This window comes from Papio anubis, chromosome 7, assembly GCF_008728515.1.
Source record: "Papio anubis isolate 15944 chromosome 7, Panubis1.0, whole genome shotgun sequence".
NCBI classification, from domain to species: domain Eukaryota; kingdom Metazoa; phylum Chordata; class Mammalia; order Primates; family Cercopithecidae; genus Papio; species Papio anubis.
This window is the reverse complement of record NC_044982.1, coordinates 106,923,914-106,943,469: the sequence shown is the minus strand read 5'-3', so window position 1 is coordinate 106,943,469 and position 19,556 is coordinate 106,923,914. Positions and strand designations below refer to the sequence as shown.

Sequence of the window (19,556 nt, the reverse complement as noted above, 5' to 3'; positions counted from 1 at the left end):
TGACCATCATTCTCTTTATTTCAGTATCCTGAACTTCTTCTTATGGATATTCTTTGAAGCTTCATACTCTTTGAACAAACTCTCTACTCAGCAAGCCAACTAATTTATAATTTGTGTGGTTTAAACTAATTTTATGCCTGGGACTCCTAAGACCATCTTATCTAAGCCAGGCCTCTCCTTGGATCTACAATACCACTTTACAATGGATGCCAGGGCATCTCTGCTGTGAGAGCCAACTTCCTTTTAAAATTAACACATCTAAGAATATATTATCCACTTCAAAAGGCAACTCCACTCTCCCCATTCTAACTATTCCCCCGTCATTCATACCAGAAACCCCATAGTTACAGAATCACACAACAGTGGGATAGAAGGAAACTTGAGGGTTAAGAAGTTCTACCAAAGTAGCTGTTTAAGCTCTCCTTGTATACTCTAAAACTCACTTCCTCCCAGGGCAGCCCATTCCATCTTTGGATAACCATAACAGCTAGAGAATTCTTGAGTCCCAAATACGTTCCCCTGAAGTTTCTGACCATCAGTCCTAGTTTTTATCACATGTGACAAGTTTAATCCCTCTCCCACAAATTACCCTGTAAGCTACTCAAAGACAGCTATCTTGTCTTCACTTTTCCAGGCCAATCTTGCAGTGACTAGACCTGTATTTCCTGTTTTATCGTGGCCTACTTGAACTACTTGAACTACTATGATTTATTTACATCCCTCTTGGCATTTGGTACCTGGAAATGAAAACAATACTTCAAGTACAGTCTGAAAAGCTCCCAAAACAGCAGAATAATTATTATTTTCATTAGTGATCCCTTTTAGTTATATATTATTTGAGATATATAGAAAAAAAATCTTACCATAACACCTAACATGTGTGAACTAGTAATCTTTACTCCCCTATCTCATTTGAAGAAATGTTTTAACAGTCAGGAGCAGTGGCTCACACCTGTAATCCCAGCACTCTGGGAGGTTGAGGCGGGAGGATCACTTGAGGTCAGGAGTTCAAGACTAGCCTGACCAATATGGTCTCCATATCGCCACTAAAACTACAAAAATTAGTTCAAAAGGCAACTCCACTCTCCCCATTCCAACTATTTCTCAACTACTGAGCACGGTGGTGCATGCCTGTAATCCCAGCTACTCCAGAGCCTGAGGCAGGAGAATCGCTTGGAGGAGAACTTGGGAAGTGGAGATTGCAGTGAGCTGAGATCGTGCCATCGCACTCCAACCTGGGAAACAGAGCGAGACTTGGTCTCCAAAAAAAAAAAAAAAGAAAGTTTGAAGGTAGTCTGCGGAAGTCAATACACAACGATAAAACAACAGGGGTAAAAAAGAATGAGGAAAGTGGGGCCAACAGACCATGAATAAGGGACCAGTGGGGACAAGCTGCCTGACTGCTGCTGCATGGGTCATGCCAGCAGGCTTAGATCAATAATTGTAATTGAAACTGAATGTAGTTAACATGTAATTTTGATCCATTCAATTTTAATTCCATGAAAACTATATCTTGATACTGGGGCACACTGGAAAATACTATAATAAAACCTTCCAAATACACTTGGCTCTCATGATAGGTGTGTCCAACGCTTAGGATGCATTCAAAGACCCTAAATGTGCCACTGTTATCACCAAGAAATTAACATAGCCATATCAAGAATTTCTGATCATGTGGCCCTTGACTGCAAATACTTTCAGACCCTTTCCATTGGATATTTGTTCCATCATGATCACTTGTTAGTTCAGTCACTTAAATAAAGATCAGAGTTGGTTGAGTACAGCGGTTCATCACTGTAATACTAGCACTTTGGGAGGCAGAGGTGGGAGGTACAATTGAGACCAGGAGTTTGAGACCTGCCTAGGTAACAAAACAAGACCCTGTCCCTACAAAAAATTTAAAAATTAGCCAAGTGTAGTGGTGTGCATCTGTACTAAGGCACTAAGTAGCTAGTACCTTAGTAGCTATGGGACTAAGGCAGGAGAATCATCTGAGCCCAGGAGTTGGAGGCTGCAGTGGGCTATGATTGTGCCACTGTACTCCAGCCTGGGTGACGAGGCAGTACCCCATGGGAGGGAGGGATGGAGGCAGGAAGGAAGCGAAAGAGGGAGGTAGCAGAGTACCCTACTATATGAAAGGAACCAGGGAAGAGGAATTCATCAAGGAAAAAAACAGCAACAAAAAGCTTAATCAATTGAAACAGTTCTGATCAGGGCTCAACTATTAATGACTACACTATAAATATCTCAGCCTGTATTCAAGGCAGTAACCCACCCCTTCAGCTTCTCTAACTGCCAGACTCTAGAGTACACAGGGTACAGCCTCTGTGCTCCAAGCCAAGGTATATCACTCACTGTCCACAGTACACATTTGAGGTTTTGCCAACTCTGAGCTCATAGTTTCTTCAACCTAGAATACTCTTAGTCCAACGCTATATTCAAATCCTTTTCATCATTCAAGGCCCATTCAAAAATAACTAGTTCCATGAAGTCTTCTCTGATACCCAAGCTCAAAAAAATCTCTTTACCATTTGGGAACATTCTTCTTGTATGGCTTTATGGATTCTCACATATACATTTTCTTCTTCCATAATATTAAGATTAACCTGTAGATTGTATAATCTTGAAAGCTGGAAGTTTGGCAATTAAAGGTATGTTGTTTTTTTCAGAATTTAGGAAAGGGAGTAGCTGTTCACAGTAATGTTTTCTTTAACAGTAAACAATCAGAAAACAATGCAAATTTCCAATTTCAGAATGATAGTTAAGTAAACTATATCACATCCAATTGATAAGATTACATGCAGAGGTTAAAATGAAAATTACAAATTCTAAGTAGCCAAATGAAAGCATGCCTATAAAATAAATAAACCTAAAAAGCAAAATATTAAATTATTTCTATCATAAGGTTACAGATATGCAAAATGTACTATTACGGACAAGCGCTGTAAAAGGAAATGGGAAATAAAGTTGGATTCCAAGAAAAAGAGCTTTCTTTCACCTCGTGATTTGTTATTGTTGGTGACACTTCTGCAATAACTTTAATTAAAAACACACACACACAAATAAATTGGTAGGTACTTATTCTTATACACCAGGTCAGTCACACTAACCTCTTCCTTTTGTCACAGAGCTATGACTTCTGAATCAGACCAACATGGTTGACAGGATACAGATGGGCTTCAATCAAATAGGAGATAAAGCATGCTCAGACACAGTGGGGAATGTAGGCCGGTTGCTACTACATAGATAGATCAGCTACAAGTTTATAGATAATTGATGTTAACAGGTCAAACCCACTCTGGAAAGTGGTCCTTAGTGAGTCTGCTAGCAACTCTGTGTTCTATTATAATCAGTGACTTAAAAAAGAAGGCACAATGATCAAATCCAAAGTGGACATGAAGTTGGCAGGTAACAAATACTGTGACACAGTCAAGATAACTGGGCAAGGACCCCAATTTTTTTATTTTTTAGACAGAGGGTCTTGCTATGTTCCTATGGCTAGATTTGAATTCCTGGGCTCAAGCGATCTCCTGCCTTGGCCGTGCAGCTGGGACTACAGGCATACACTAGCAATGCCTGGCTAGGACCCGAAATGAAAATTGTGTTAAACCAATCAAGTGTCCAGGATTTGACAGGTCAAGCTGCTGGAGACCAGCCTGGGCAACATCGTGAGACTCCATCTCCACAAACATTAAAAAGTTAGCAGGGCATGGTGGAATGCCTGTGGTTCCTGGAGGCTGAGGTGGGAGGAGCGCTTTGAGCCTGGGAGGTTGAGGCTGCGGCAGTGACCCATGTTTGTGCCACTGTTCTTTCTAGCCTGGGTGACAGAGTGAGCCCCTGTCTCCAAAACAAAAAAAAAAAAAAAAAAAAAAAGGAAGGTCATGCTGAACAGCAGTTCCTATAAAACCAACTAGAAATGAGTTTACTTTAGGCTTAATAGTAGTCTTCAATGTGCTATGGTATAAAGAAAGTCAACTTAATACTAAGTTGCTGAATCAAAATTATTCCATCAATCAAAGCCCATTTCCAGAGACCTACTGTTTCAAATTTTGCTAATCCCAATTTCTCTTAAAGCTTCCCCAGAAAACCATGTTTGTGCACTAAATTCAACTGTATTTTACTTTCCAATTATTTTATATAATTAAGCTTTGTCACCTTCTCTCTCAAAGCAGGAATCATGTTTAACACAGTATTGGCACATGCAGCTCATTAAATCTTTGTTGAATTGAATTACAAAATGCTGAGGAAATGTAAAAAGAGCCCTAAGTATAGAATAAGAAAAGGTTTAAAGGCTAGGCGGGTGGCTCATGCCTATAATCCCAGCACTTTGGGAAGCCGAGGAAGGAGGATCATGAGGTCAGGAGACGGAGACCATCCTGGCCAACATGGTGAAACCTTGTCTCTACCAAAAATACAAAAATTAGCTGGGTGTGGTGGTGTGCATCTGTTGTCCCAGCTACTCCGGAGGTTAAGGCAGGAGAATCGCTTGAAGCCGGGAGGCAGAGGCTGCGGTGAGCCGGGATCGCGCCACTGTACTCCAGCTGGGTGACAGAGTGAGACCCCATCTCAAAAAAGGTGGGGGGGGGGGGAAGGAAACAGCGAGGCCGGGCACAGTGGCTCACGCCTGTAATATCAGCACTTTGGGAGGCTGAGGCGGGTGGATCACTTGAAGTCAGGAGTTTGAGACCAGCCTGACCAATACGGAGAAACGCCATCTCTACTAAAAATATAAAATTAGCCAGACGTGCTGGCACATGCCTGTAATCCCAGCTACTAGGGAGGGTGAGGCAGGAGAATAGCTTGAACCCGTAAGGTGGAGGTTGCGGTAAGCCGAGATCACACCGTTACACTCCAGCCTGGGCAACAAGAGCGAAACTCTGTCTCACAAAAAAAAAAAAAAAAAAAAAAAAAGTGAACAGTGACACATATTAAGAATGTTTCTGATAAATTAAAGTACATGTGTTCCAACAATATTGGCATTTATTCCTATGTGTAAAAATAAAAGATTAAAAATATCTCATATATTCCATAAATATACCTACTACATACCCATAAAAATTAAAATTATTCAAAAATAAAAATTTAATAAAAGGAAGAACTACAATAATCATAGCTGTAATTAAAACTCTTAACTAGGCTGGGTATGGTGGCTCATGCCTGTAATCCCAGCACTTCAGGAGGCCGAGCTGGGTGGATCACTTGAGGTCAAGAGTTTGAGACCAGCCTGGTCAACATGGTGAAACCCCATCTCCACTAAAAATACAAAAAATTAGCCAGGCATGGTGGCGGGTGCCTGTAATCCCAGCTACTTGGGAGGCTGAGCCAGGAGAATTGCTTGAACCCCAGTGGGGTGGAGGTTGCAGTGAGCCGAGATCGTGCCATTGCTCTCCAGCCTGGGCAACAAAAGCGAAACTACATCTCAAAAAAAAAAAACAAAAAAACCCAAAAAACTCTTAACTAGTACTGTCTAACAAAAAGAAGTATTTTAAAAATGTGAGGTTATTACCAAAGATTTTTAAAAAATGAAGAGCAAAAAAAAAAAAGATTAACAGATTAGAAGGAAAAAATACAAAAAGAATTCAATGACAAGCAGGTAAAAGCTCAGCAATAATCAAGTTAATTACAGGGAAATTTCATGGGTAAAAAATAATAAACTACATCTTTAGAAAAGTGGATTTTAGAAGTATAGAAGGGCATTTTCCTGAAATTATTTCCCCAGATAAAATGATTTTGAGATTATTTTCCTACAAAATGTCCCATTTTGACCATATGCAAGTCTATCCATTTATAGAAGGATTTCTTGTTTTAACAATCTATATAGAAAAAACTAAGTTTTAAAAAAAGACTAAGGAAATTCATTTTGCTAAATAAAAAAGACCTGAAATCAACTTGTGCCGATTCTTGGAGAATCAAAACAACAGTCAGCAAAGTCTAAAGTCTTCTCAGAAGATCTCTAAATATCCAGACAGGAAGCAAAAGGCCTTAGGAACACAGAAGTTCTTTTCATTTCTTTCCAATTGAAGGTGTTGACTTAGAAAGAAAAAGGAAAACACAAGTGAACAGCTGACTGCATTGATAGACCCTGGACACTAGAAATTGGTTATCAATATAAAAGATCCCCTCAAAAACAAAAAGAAAACAGGCCTCAGAGGAGATTCTCCAGTCTAAGCAAGAGGACTTCAATTTGAGAGAGAGAGAAAAAAAAAAAAAAAAAAAAAAAAAGCCAGACTGTCTCCAAATGTAAGGCAGTGGATGTGGTAGTTGGTTGGTCTCAGGGGCAAAGTATTAAGAAAGTTGACCAGTGACAATGGTACAGAGACTGCATACCAACCCACATACACACAGTTGCCACACAGAAGGTAAATAAATGGGGCTTCTTAGAGGGCAGTGAGGCCCAATACAGTGACATTTGTACCTGGGTGAGGCAAGTCAAAATGATCCTTTGCTCCAGAGAGAGAGGGTTAAAATACATATTTCTTCCTGGAAAGCGGCAGAACTGACTCTGATGGCCAGGTGGGGAGTGCCAGGATAAAAATATAAGGATAAGATGACAAATGATATTTTGAGGTATTATCCCAGGGTGGCCTGGTCACATGCTGTATCCAGGTGGTGATTTCCTAATAGAAATGAGAAAATGAACACAGAGTGGTGACTCAACAGGGGTGACTCAACACTCTGCTAGGAATTCAGTCTGATAAACACCAACAGCTGATTCTGGCTTCACGTGTTGTACTGAAAATTCATCTTCTCAGAAAACAAAGGACAAATGCCACTCCAAATGAATAATGTAGAAGAGATGGCAATCTGGGGAGAAAACAGGTGTTCCTATTATTTTGGGAGGAAATACATGTTCCCATTATCTTGAGAGAAAGGATAGGCACAGACCTATGCGGGCCCTGGACTTCAGAAAGGATCATTTTGGCCGAGTGTGGTGGCTCACGCCTGTAATCCCAGCACTTTGGGAGGCCGAGATGGGCAGATCACTTGAGGCTAGGAGTTCGAGACCAGCCTGGCCAAACAGCAAAACCCCATCTCTACTAAAAATACCAAAAAAAAAAAAAAAAAAAAAAAAAAAATATAAAGGGGGGGGGGGGGCCAACCTCTAAAACCACAAACCACAAAGAAAAGTCAGAAGAATTGCTTGAACCTGGGAGAAGAAGGCTGCAGTGAGCCGAGATCGCACCACTGCAGTCCAGCTGGGGCAACAGAGGACAGGAAAAAAAAAAGAAAAAAAGGAAAGATCATTTCAAACACAGAAAAAAAAAAATACAACCAATACACACCATGGGTTCTAGGATAACAGTCCCTAAAATAAAATTCCTTTGCAGAGTAATGAGAGTCTAAAAGAAATCAATCATGAATGATTACAATGACAGAAAAAGGAAGAAAGCCCCTCCCCAACCCCTATTTTAAGAGGACATGCACAGTAGATGGAAGAAGAGGATACCAACTCAGGTGGATCAGTAGCATGTCCAAGATGCTCAAAATCAGAACAAGCTGAGTGTATGTACCCAAACAAAAGAGCTAAAGACAGTGCAAAGAGCTTTTTCCAACACAGGTTGAATATCTCTTCTCCAAAATGAGTGGGACCAGAAGTGTTTCAGATTTTTTATTGTTTTAGATTTTGGCATATTTGTATTATATACTGTTTGAGCATCTCAAATTAAAAAATTCAGGCTGGGCGTGGTGGCTCACACCTGTAATTCCAGCACTTTGGGATGCTGAGACGGGCAGATCATGAGGTCAGGAGCTCAAGACCAACCTGTCCACCATAGTGAAATGCCGTCTCTACTAAAACTACAAAAATTAGCCAGGTGTGGTGGCACACGCATGTAGTCCCAGCTATTCAGGAGGCTGAGGTGGGAGAATTGCTTGAACCCAGGAGGTGGAGGTTGCAGTGAGCCGAGACCATGCCATTGCACTCCAGGCTGGGTGACAGAGTGAGACTGCATCTCAAAAAAAAAAAAAAAAGTTTCAAATTTTAGATCATTTGGGGTTTTGGACTTTCAGATTTGGGATTCTCAACCTATATTTTCAAAATAAGGAGACATGTCTTATGTACAACTTACAGAAACTAGTATTATGTTACAGAGGATAGCACGAAAACAGGGGTTCACAATACCTATGTTACCTATCATTCTCTTCAGTAAGGAGAATGGTGAACAAACTACAGCAAGGGGAACAAGCTGAAGTGGGAGAACACTGAAGTTCAGGATAGCTCAGAAGTTGATGACTAAGTACTTAGCCTTCTTAAATGAGTTCAAGTCTCCAGGACCAGAATTATATCTCACAATGTTAAGAGAATCTGCCCTTTTGAGAAATTAGAAATAGTAAGATAGGTACCAGACTACAGGAAAAAGGTAAATAATGACTAAACTTTTTGAGGATATAAACACTGGGTTCCATAAATTGCAGACTAGAAAGCCATATGCTAATTTTCTATAGAATTTTAAAGAAGCATTATAGGCATTTGTTCATGTTTATACAAGTATGAGGTAAATCTTGGGAGACAACATGAACTTTCTAATACAAAACATTAACCTAAGCTTTTTTTTTTTTTCTAACATGATTGGTAAGCTGATAATTTACCAATTATCAGGGATTGTTGAAGATGTAAAGGACCTTAACTTCATCAAAACATTTGATTTTCTACCTGAGTTTTATTTCTCATCAGACAAGGACACATGAAAAAAATGAGTAAGAAATCAATGTGTTAAGATGGTGATGATGTGACTTCTTTTTCTTGCCATTAAAATTTTTCTCCTTTTTACTGTTGTAACGCTAATTATGTTATATAACTTAAGAAAAAAATTAAGTATATAGACTCAGTACTCATACATAAAATATAGGAGTTCATACAACTACATAATTTCTACAGTCTAGTCAATTACCAAAAAATTTGATTCTGCTCTTTGGGGAACAGAGTAGGAAAACATAACTTTTTTTTTTTTTTTTTTTTTAAAGAAATGGGATTAATTTGACTTCTCACATGAATTAATGAGAAGATGTAATTGCTAAATTTCATTAAAAGAAGAATGCTGTATTTCACGTAGGAGGTAACAGTGTAGACACAGACGTGTTCTCTACTGGTTGGACGGTATGTGAGGTGCTGTGTTCAAATACAGTTGCTTTAAGAGGGATGCTGACCAAATAAATTATGTCCAAAAGACAGCAACTGAAATGGTGAAAGGATACAGAAATCATAACAGAAAAATAGGTGAAGGATTTGGAGAGTTTTTCTCCTGGATATAAAACTAGAAAACTAATGATTTCCTTCAAATACATAGAAGTGTTATTGCATGGAAGACAGATGAATGGTGGTACAGATGACTGGAAAGTAGCAGGTGACGGACATTTTGCTCAATATAGGAAAAAACACCATTAAATCATGAAGCTGGCTGTGCACTGCCCATCAACAGAAGTATTCAAACAGTGGTGGTATAAGCATTTGTCGGGGTAGGAGAGACTGGAGAAAAGCTCTTAGGTCTTCTTCAAAGATGTGAGGGATTAAGATTTCTTGATTTTTAACTCTTACTTCCGCCTTCTTAAATTAAGAAAGTTCTCAATGAAAATGAAAAATAGCATCTGAGAATAGTCTAGATTGGTGTTTCCCAAACAAATCTACAGATTCCATGGCTGTTAATACGAATGCTGTATTCAAATAAGGTTGAGAAGCACTGTATATGACATGCCATATTTGGAGATTTGATTCACAATGCACACTGGCCTTAACCCAGCTATTTTTCAAATGCTGCTACTGATGCTCTGTTAGTCTCACAAAAACCTTAATGTGATGCAAGCCTAAATTTCTTCTGGAAAAAAAAAAAAAAAAAGCTTAAATTTCTGCTTTCAGGAATTAATCAGCAAAAGAACCTTCCTAAAAAGAATGTAATTAACCACATATTGACTCAAAGGGCCTCAGGGTTAGAGGAAACTTAGTAATTTGGCCGACTCTCTCATCCAGGGCTCAATCCTCCTTTATATTCTCTTCACTACTGAAACAGTTCCATGATCTCAAGAGAATAAGAGAACTACTGTGTGCCAGGTGCTGTTCTGGGAACTGTATTTAAAAAAATTGTGTTATTTTAATCTTCACAATCTGTATGATTATCCTCTTCATTATATGTAAACAAAGTAAGTCTCAGTGAACTAATATCAGTCAAAAGTCCAAAGAGCTACTAAGTGCCAGGACTTCACATCTCCTGAGATCTTAAAGGCTGCTTCTCCCAAAGAGAAAAAAATCAGGAATAGGATTTGATATAATAGTTAGTAGTGACTAAAGCCCCAAATAATTTTCTTTTTCAGAAAGAACCCAGAATTCACAAAAACCCTTTTGTGTTATGAGTACAAGAATGTTGCCTTATTCTTTGATCATTTTCAGAACAACTTTGGTTACCCAGACTGATATGCTTATTTGCTTGAGATAAAATACGGCACAGGTTTGGATGGTAACACATATGAGCAGTTTAAACTTCATTTAGCAGACCTCTCATTACAGAAAGGATTCTATTTGTTGCAAAAGAAAAGATCTTTAGTAGTCAGGTTTTTCCCCTCTCAAGATTTTAATATTTATGACATCTGGCTTTCAAAGATCTTACTTTGTTAGTAAATCAGAAGATGGTATAGCTTCTGCAAAACATACTAAACGAATTTAAGATTTTTGGGTCTGCCAGGTGCAGTGGCTCACGCTTATAATCCCAGCACTTTGGGAGGCCAAAGTGGGGGGATCGCTTGAACTCAGGTGTTCGAGACCAACCTGGGCAACGTTGTGAAACTCCATCTCTACAAAACATACAAAAAACTTAGCTGCACATGGTGGTGTGTGCCCGTAGTCACACCTACTTGAGAGGCTGAGGTGAGAGGACTGCTTGAGCCTGGTAGGCAGAGGCTGCAGTGAGTGGAGATTGTGCCACTGCACTCCAGCTGGGGTGACAGAATGAGACTTTGTCTCAAAAACAAGATTTTGAGTCTAGGAGACTTCACTGTTATTCAGGGCATTTCTTACTATCTTTACCTTTTCTTCCTTACCGAGAACATCACTGGTGGCCATGATGTCACATGTGTACATGGCTGCCATGAGGCGCTGAGGTTTCACTTGCAGTGCATAGCGACATGCTTCTTTCATGGTGGCAATTAGCTGTCCTGAGATAGGTCCATAGCAGTCAGTGAGTGGAGATTCTCCTTTATGGGATGTCCTCTTCTCAAAGGCCTCAGAGCAGCCATCTTGTAGCTCTTGGTTTTCATTTCCACCAGAACAGGTTTCATTTTCCTCCTGTCCCTCTTTTGCCAGATCACTTGCTCCTTGCTCCTCAAATTTACTTAGGTCCCATTTTTCCAGAATAAAACAGACACCCATGAGAGGCTCCTCACACATGGGGCCAGAGAGGGTTGCCAGTTGGAAGCCACTCACAATGCTATTGCCCAAATCTCGGTATCTACTAGCTTCTTTTGAAGCTTTGGCTGCTGGACCTGTCCATATTGAGTTCTGAAAATCTTCACTTTTATTGACTAGTATGTTGGGCCCACATTTTCTTGGGCCAAATGACCAGATTTGGTCAACAATGTTCCTCCATCTTCTCCCTGTTAGGTGTTGCTCTAGTTTTCCTTTGAATTCCCAAATTTTCTCTTGGATCTTCTGATGAATCACCTGAGTATTTTCACCCTCATTCAAAGAAGATGTCAACTGCTCCATAGAACGAATCAAATCACTATTTTCTTCCAGAATCTGGGTGACTTCTTCTGGAAGGGGCATGGCTCGAACACTGAGCGTGGCAAGTTTATTGGGAGTTGTTATGGTGATTAGCCCAACAGAGTCAACTTGGATTCCTTCAGGGATTTTGTTTTGATCTTCTTTCATTTGGTGTATGACTGCAACTTTTTGCTGTTTGCCTATTTCTTCATTGACCATGTCAACTTTTGGGGGTTTTGTGATTGTTTCTCTGAATGGAATAATAGGTTCAGATACACTGATATGAATCTTTGCAAACCTACAGACAAATTCAAGAGAAATAACAGAAGGTTAAAATCAAAACAGCATCAAAGCTCCTGTGTAGAAATTATCACACAGTGGAGATTCTGTAAAAACATAGGAACATAAAAATTATCTTACTATGAAAGATCTGCAATTTACATTATATCACAATTCAAAAACTGCTTTCTTTCTGGTTGAAAAGACTACTTCTAATGGGAATATACCTCCAGGGAAATCCTTGCATGTACTGGAATTTCACTCTTTTTTTTTTTTTTTTTTCATTTTCAAGATATATAAACTACCCCTTTAGATAAGAAAGTTTTGAGCAGAAAATAAACGTTTTAATATATGAAATATGAATTCTTTAAAACAGTATTTGCCAATCTAAGAGTGTGGACAAGAAAAGCTCAATGATTAAAACTCTAAATAGACATAGAATCACAGAACCTCAGGATAGCTAGTCAAATCTTCACAATGTATTTGGTTTTGATAATGAGGCTTATAGCAAGGCTAGCATGATCTATGAGTTTGTCTAGAGTAGCACTTTCCAAAAGAACTTTCTGCAATGGTGGAAATGTTCTATATGTTTACTGTGATTGCTGAGCCCTTGAAATGTGTCCAGTACAACTGAATAAATTTTTAATTTTATTTAAATTTAAAAAGGCACATATAGCTACTAAGCATTTGAAATGTGGCTTGTATGATCGAAGAACTAAATTTTTAATTGTATTTGATTTTAAACAGCTGTATGTGGGTAGTAGCTACTCTTCTGGACATCATAGCTCTTGAGCCCCAGTCTGCCATCAAGTTCAGAAAGCCCCTTTTTCCACATAATATCAAGTTTGATACTGTTGTATATTGCATATTTACAATCTTGTTATATATTCACAGGATATACAACAAGATGGACTGGACATTGTATGTTTTTAAAACTACTTTGATATTCAAACCTGACAAAGACAGTATACATATACAAAACTGTAGTTGAATCTTACCTAAGAATTCAGATATAAAATCTAAGATAAAATAACAAAAACTAAGGATATGCAGGTGTGTGCATTAAAAAAGCTTATTATGTATGAGGCACTGCGTTAAGTGTTTTACATGTAGTATTTCTTTAGTAGGCACTAGTACTATTTAATTTTGTAGAAGAGGAAACCAGATAAGAAATATTAAGTAACTTCTCCAAATAGCCTGTAAGTGGAGAAGCTAGGATTCAAATTTAGGTCTGACTTCAGAATCCACACTCTTGGTCATTATGCCATACTGAAAAATGGAGTTACACAGTACGTTAAAGGAATAATTTATCACAACACTACAAAGTTTGTATTATAGGTTATATGAAAATTAATTTGTATTAGAAGATCTGTTAAAATAATACCACATTAAAAATGTCAAATAATCTATGTAGCCACTTTTAAATATGCTAAATTGGCATTCAATAAGATTCAATACCTATTCTTGATTTTAAGAAAAATGTCACTTAAAAATCTTAGGAAAATAAAAATATTTCTAAAATTATCATTACATAGGGAAAATATGCTCATATACTTAGAACACTCAAGAAAATCAACTGCAAAGCTACTGAAACTACGAGAGAGTACACATCTACGACACTGCCCTCTTATTCTTGTAACACAGTCAAAAAAGCTATGAGCTACTTTAGTCGTTCTAATTCCTGAGGCTCCCAAGAAGTCTCCTGTAGTAATCATTTATATGATTAATTAAAACCACTCCAAGCTGTAGAAGGAAGTGTGTGATGGTTGCCACATTTACAAAGCACCTCAGGACCAAAGGTTCTTTAAGTCCTAGCAATACAGAGCCTCTGATTACACTAAAAAAAGTGCAGTAGGCTCAGACTACATCATGGCAATTTCCTGTGGCTTCCTGCTCTGATTATTACTACACTGAGATCTGGATGCTAAGATTCTGACAGTTTCTCTGGCCTGGAGACAACAGATAGTCTCCTTGTCTCCCATTCCTGGACATAGTCTATTCCTGAAAAAGTGTGTAGAAGTTGAAAAAGATTATATACTACCAAAAGGTAGGCTCTGTCCTATGAGAACTAAAAAAATTCTGTAACATTATACACATTCTTAATGTAAGCATAATTATGAAATGTAATAGTCATATAGAACAGTGTACAAAACAAAAATCTACTGATCTATGATAACTTACCTCAAAGTGAACACCCATGTAAACTACATGGTATAGTCAAGAAACAGAACATTCTTAGCCCTCAGAGGGCCCCAGGCTGCCTTTTCCCAATGCCATGAAGTATGAAGGTAACTGCTATCCTGATTTTTATTGTAATATCCTCCTTTTCTTTCTTTTTTTTTTTTTTAATCACCTAAACATGTAACCCTTTATACTCCACAGTTCGGTTTGGACTGTGTTTCCTTTTGTTCTTTTTTTAAAACAGGGTCTTACTGTGTCACCCAGGCTGAAGTGCAGTGGTGTGATTATAGTTCACTGCAGCCTCGAACACCTGGGCTTAAGCAATCCTCTTGCCTCAGCTTCCCGAGTAGCTGGTATTACAGGCATGCACCACCTGCCCTGCCTGAATAATTTATTTATTTATTTTTTAGAAATGAGGTCTTGCTATATTATCCAACCTGGTGCAGTACGTTTTGAACTTCATATAAATACAAACAAACACTTTTTGGGGAAAGTGAAGCGGCTTCTTTTGCTCAACATTATATTGTGAGATTCACCTATGTTTTATATACCTGTTGTTTTGTTCACTGAGATCATTCTATAGAATTCCATTGTATGAATATATCTTTATTTATTTATTTATGCATTTAAATCTTTGAGTTGTTTCCAACTTTTGGCTACTAAAATTTTGTTGCTATGAGGCCAGGTAAGGTGGCTCATGCCTGTAATCCCAGCACTTTGGGAGGCCAAGGTGGGTGGATCACTTGAGGTCAGGAGTTTGAGACCAGCCTGGTTAAGATGCTGAAACACTATCTCTACTAAAAACACAAAAAATAGCTGGGCGTGGTGGCGCACACCTGTAGTCCCAGCTACTCAGGAGGCTGAGGCAGGATATTTGCTTGAGCCCAGGAAGTGGAGGTTGTAGTAAGCTGAGAGTGCACCACTGCATTCCAGCCTGAGCGACGTGAGTGCCTTTTCTCAAAAAAAAAAAAAAGAAAAAAAGAAAAAAAAATTGTTGCTATGAGTATTCTTGGTGCACATTTGCCTAGCTCTGTGTTGTGTATATATAGAGTACAAATGGGAGATTTGCCAAGCCACAGGAAGTGCCTATCTCTCATCTTAGCAGACCATACCAAATTATATTCCAAAATAGTTGTACCAATTGATATTCCCACTAGTTGCGTAGGTGAATTCTTGTTGTTCCACATCTTTGCCACCACTTGATAACATCACTTAAAAAATATTTAACCACTCTAGTGGGTATGCAGAAGTATCTCACTTTGATTTTGAATAAGTTGAATAGTTTTTCATGTTTATTGGCCTTTGGAAGCCTCTGTTATGAAGTAGCTCTTCAAGTCTTTGTACAGTTTTTCTATTGGATTGCTGCCCTTCTCATTTATTTGTAGGAACTCCTTCTATATTGGGGATATAAGTCTCTTGTCTGTTACAAGTAGTACAAAGGTCTTCTCTAACCCTGTGGTCAGCCTCCTTATTATCTTAATAGTGTCTTTTGATGATCAAGCTTTTCCTTTGTCATTGGTGCTCTTAATATGCTATTAAGAAGCTTTTTGCTACCCTGAGGTCTTGAAGATATTCTCTTATACTATCTTCTAAACACTTTATGGTTTTGCCTTTTACATTGTAACCAAGAATCCACCTGAAATAAATTTTTGAGTACATTATGAGGTAGGGGTCTAGTTTCTGGCATCTGGTAGAAGCTTTACAGAATCCTACATAAATGCTGCAGTAGTTATTCTGTTTTTTGTTTGAGATGGAGTCTTCCTCTGTCACCAGGCTGGAGTGCAGCGGCACGATCTCAGCTCACCACAATCTCCGCCTCCCGGGTCAAGTGATTTTCCTGCCTCATCCTCCTGAGTAGCTGGATTACAGGCGCATGCCACCACACTCAGCTAATTTTTGTATTTTTAGTAGACACAGGGTTTCACCAGGATGGTCTTGATCTCCTGACCTCATGATCTGCCTGCCTCGGCCTCCTAAAGTGCTGGGATTACAGGTGTGAGCCACTGCGCCCGGCCAGCAGCAGTTATTCTTGTTCTATTATTAGTACCAGGTGTTGTTGTATAGTTACTACTACCACCAATTTTACTGTGGTATAAAGATTAAGTGAGATAAATAGTGCTTAACACAGTGACTGTTATATAATATTTAATATATAATTATATCAATCATTTATAATTATTATTTGTTATGATTATGATTATAGTCCCAGAAATTTTAAAAACAAAAGGAAGGACAGCAATTACAGGGAAATTTCTAATTTTTTCTACTAGTAAGCACAGAAATGTGTATTAATTGTGAATATCTTTCATTTGTCTTCAAGACTGATGACATTTAAAAAAAATGATAAACTATGCAAAGTTGCAAAAGTTTGAGAAAAGAGGCACTTTCCAATATTTATTGCTAGTTATAATGTAAATTAGAACAGCCTTTCTTGAGGAAAATATGGATCATAACACTTAAAAATATGCATACTTTTTGAGTTAGCTATAATACTTCTGGAAGTTTATCTTAACCAAATAATCAGAACTGTGTATATAGATATTTGTGTATACTTTAATATGCATAGAACAGTGTGGATTTAGGAATCTGAATGTAATGGTGGTTATTTCTGAATGGTAACTGAATGATTCTTTTTCTTCTTCTGTATTTTCCTAATTTTTGCAATAAACATACATTATCTTTGCAACAAAGAGGAAAAATGCCTGTTATAAAAATTTGGGATGCCCATTTTATAACACATATTGTCTTTATAGAAAAATACAAAGATTTCCAGAAGGTTTACATTGTAAAGACCACATCAATAAGAGAAGTCTATCCTAATTACATAGCCAACATTTACAAAATAATATTTTGTTTTGTTGTCGTGGTATTTTGTGTTTTGTGTACATGCTTAAAGTAAAATACATATACAGAAAAACATTTTATGACTTAAGCTAAAAATGCAAAATTATTCAAGTGTAGGCAGTGAATGCCAGTTTTCAGTTATTAAAAATTAAGTCTACAATCGAATAACTGTTCACGTCTGAATTGAGGGTATTTCATTTTTCTCCAAAAATAAGCCATAGTCTAAGTTCAACTGGTTTAGGAAACACTAAAACATCCCACTGATTGAGAGCTATCATTTCTCCATCACTATCATTTTCACCTAACCTTTCTTTTAAGTCATCCAGGCATCGCTGAAGGTGGACTTCTCCTGCTGTGACTAAAACGTGCTCTCCTGTTTCCTGAATTAAAATCTGGACACAGGGATCAGCCTGGTTTAACAGTTTCATTCCTTTTACGAGCTGAGGCATTTCACCTAGGTTAAAAAAATGAAATAGATTAAATATGATATAAGAACTAACACAATTCAAAGACAATGGTTCTGGCTACTGAAGGGAAAATTACATTGAAATAAACTCTTAAAACAACAATTTATTTTTCTTCCAGATAGTGCAGTGACATGAAGAAAACTACCTTCTAGTAATTTTTTTGTACAGATAGCAAACATGACACATCCGCAAGCTTATCATCAAGACTCCCAAAGCTCATCTATATTACTTCTTCAAATACTCTGCAGATATAAGCTTCCATCTTTCTACTTGTGAATTCACCTAAATCTTGTAACAAATGTACACATTATATACCTAGAAAATAAACAGAGCATTTCTTCAAACATCACCTATAAAATCAATAAATAAGCAACAGAAACATTTAATATAATATTCAAGAAACTGTACCAGAGCCTCATATTAAAAATAATTATTTGTGAAACTGCTCGATAGAACTTGGGTTTTAGAATACCCTAACTAGCTACTTTACCTAGTGAGCTAAAGGCATCTTCTGCATTGTATTCTGCACGTGTTTTTCACATATAATTGCTTTTACCCTATAGTTCCTGGGAATTGAGAGTAGGGATGGGGACTATGACCTACATCTTGGGTTTAGCTACTTTTTCACCCCCTTTCCACATACCCAACTGCTACTGCTCCCTCAAGGCAGGTCCAAGGAAGTCTCCTGCAGTGGCCTTAGCAGAAGCCTTGGTCTTGAAGACATTTTTATGCAGCCTTGTTTCAGTTCTACATTTGAAGAAAAGACTTAGCAATCCCTCACTGCTTGGTTTTCAGCATGCCAAAAAGACAAAATCACAGGAACTTTCTGCAATGCAATGATTTTCAACATGCCTTATAAAAGTTGATTAACTGGGAGCAGGAATATTAGAACTTCTATACCTATTTATTTTTGAAATAAAGTTCTAATAATAACTAACGTTTCACAGCACTAACAATGTGCCAGACAAGCAATTTACATATATGAGCTCATTAACGATTAGGTGGTATGATTATTGTTCTCATTTAATAGATGAGGAAACAGGTATAGAGAAACTAATAAACTTGTGTTCAAGGTCCCAGACTAACTAAATGGCAGAACCTGGTTTAGAAGCTGGGCAGCCAGCCACAGAGCTCATGCTCTGTGGATGGATGTCAGCACCCTTGTAGGTCAGGTGATCAAAAGCCACATATGGAATGCACAGAATTCCAAGGGAAGACGGGAAGTAGGATTTCACTGTGTCCAGGGTTGACAGAGGCACCTTCATTTGTTCCTTCTTGGCATACTGTAATTTTCTTTTGCCTAATAAGTGGATTTACAGATATTATCTAGTGTTAACTAAGCCTTCACAGAATTTTAAACCTGGCTTAAATGGATTCCTGCAAAGATATCACTGACAATACTATAATACTAATAACACAAGCACATGGGAATAATAAAAAAAGAAATGGCAAGGCTTTTTGTCAGCTCTCCATCAAACAAATTATAAAGTAAAAACAATGGCTACCACCAAGATGAGATCCCAACAAATATTTTTGAAAAAATATATATACACTTAAATTTGTCTCTTCAAGGTAAAATAAAAGTAACAGTTCAACAATAAGAAAAATTTTTTTTTTCCAAAAGAAATTTGAAACATGGAGACAACATTTAGAAATTAGGTGTTTGAAAATGTTGCCACTGACAGTCATTTGGTTGCTGAAGATAACATAAATACTTCATGTATAATGTATAAAAATCTCTTAAAATTTGGAGGGTGATTTTCTTAACCTGCTCTTAAAATCACCAAATAGATAGTTCAATAAAGATATAAGAATTAACAAAGCTTCTAATTAGTATAAGAAAAATGGACTGCCATCAGGAAAACTAGATAGTCACTAGCTACATTTTACCAAAACCTTTTAATAATTGGGAAAATGGGAATCTAAAATGGATACCATGATTTAGTAAAGGAAGCCAATGAATCATTCTTCCCTTTGGACTATCTGACTTTGTGAGGTGGCTTTTCCAGTGATAATGGTCATTAAAATCAAGTGTTTTAACAAATGGAACCTAGGAGCTGGCCTTGGAATGGCTATATCACAAAGTGTTCAGGCAA

General features: G+C 37.7%; 1 protein-coding gene across 6 annotated transcripts in view; it reads right to left on the bottom strand.

The window, feature by feature from the left end:
- EFL1 (elongation factor like GTPase 1) overlaps positions 1-19,556 on the bottom strand; it is a 160,419-nt gene that overhangs the window by 10,464 nt on the left and 130,399 nt on the right. For 5 of the 6 annotated variants that reach the window (XM_031668425.1, XM_031668426.1, XM_031668428.1 and 2 more), the window contains 2 exons: positions 17,300-17,447; positions 11,029-11,987 (listed from right to left, as the gene is read on the bottom strand). In XM_031668425.1, coding sequence (XP_031524285.1) covers positions 11,029-11,987; positions 17,300-17,447 — 1,107 coding nt within the window. Of the gene's footprint in view, positions 1-11,014; positions 11,988-17,299; positions 17,448-19,556 lie in introns of all 6 variants that reach the window. The other variant, XR_004185078.1, reaches the window with a different exon arrangement.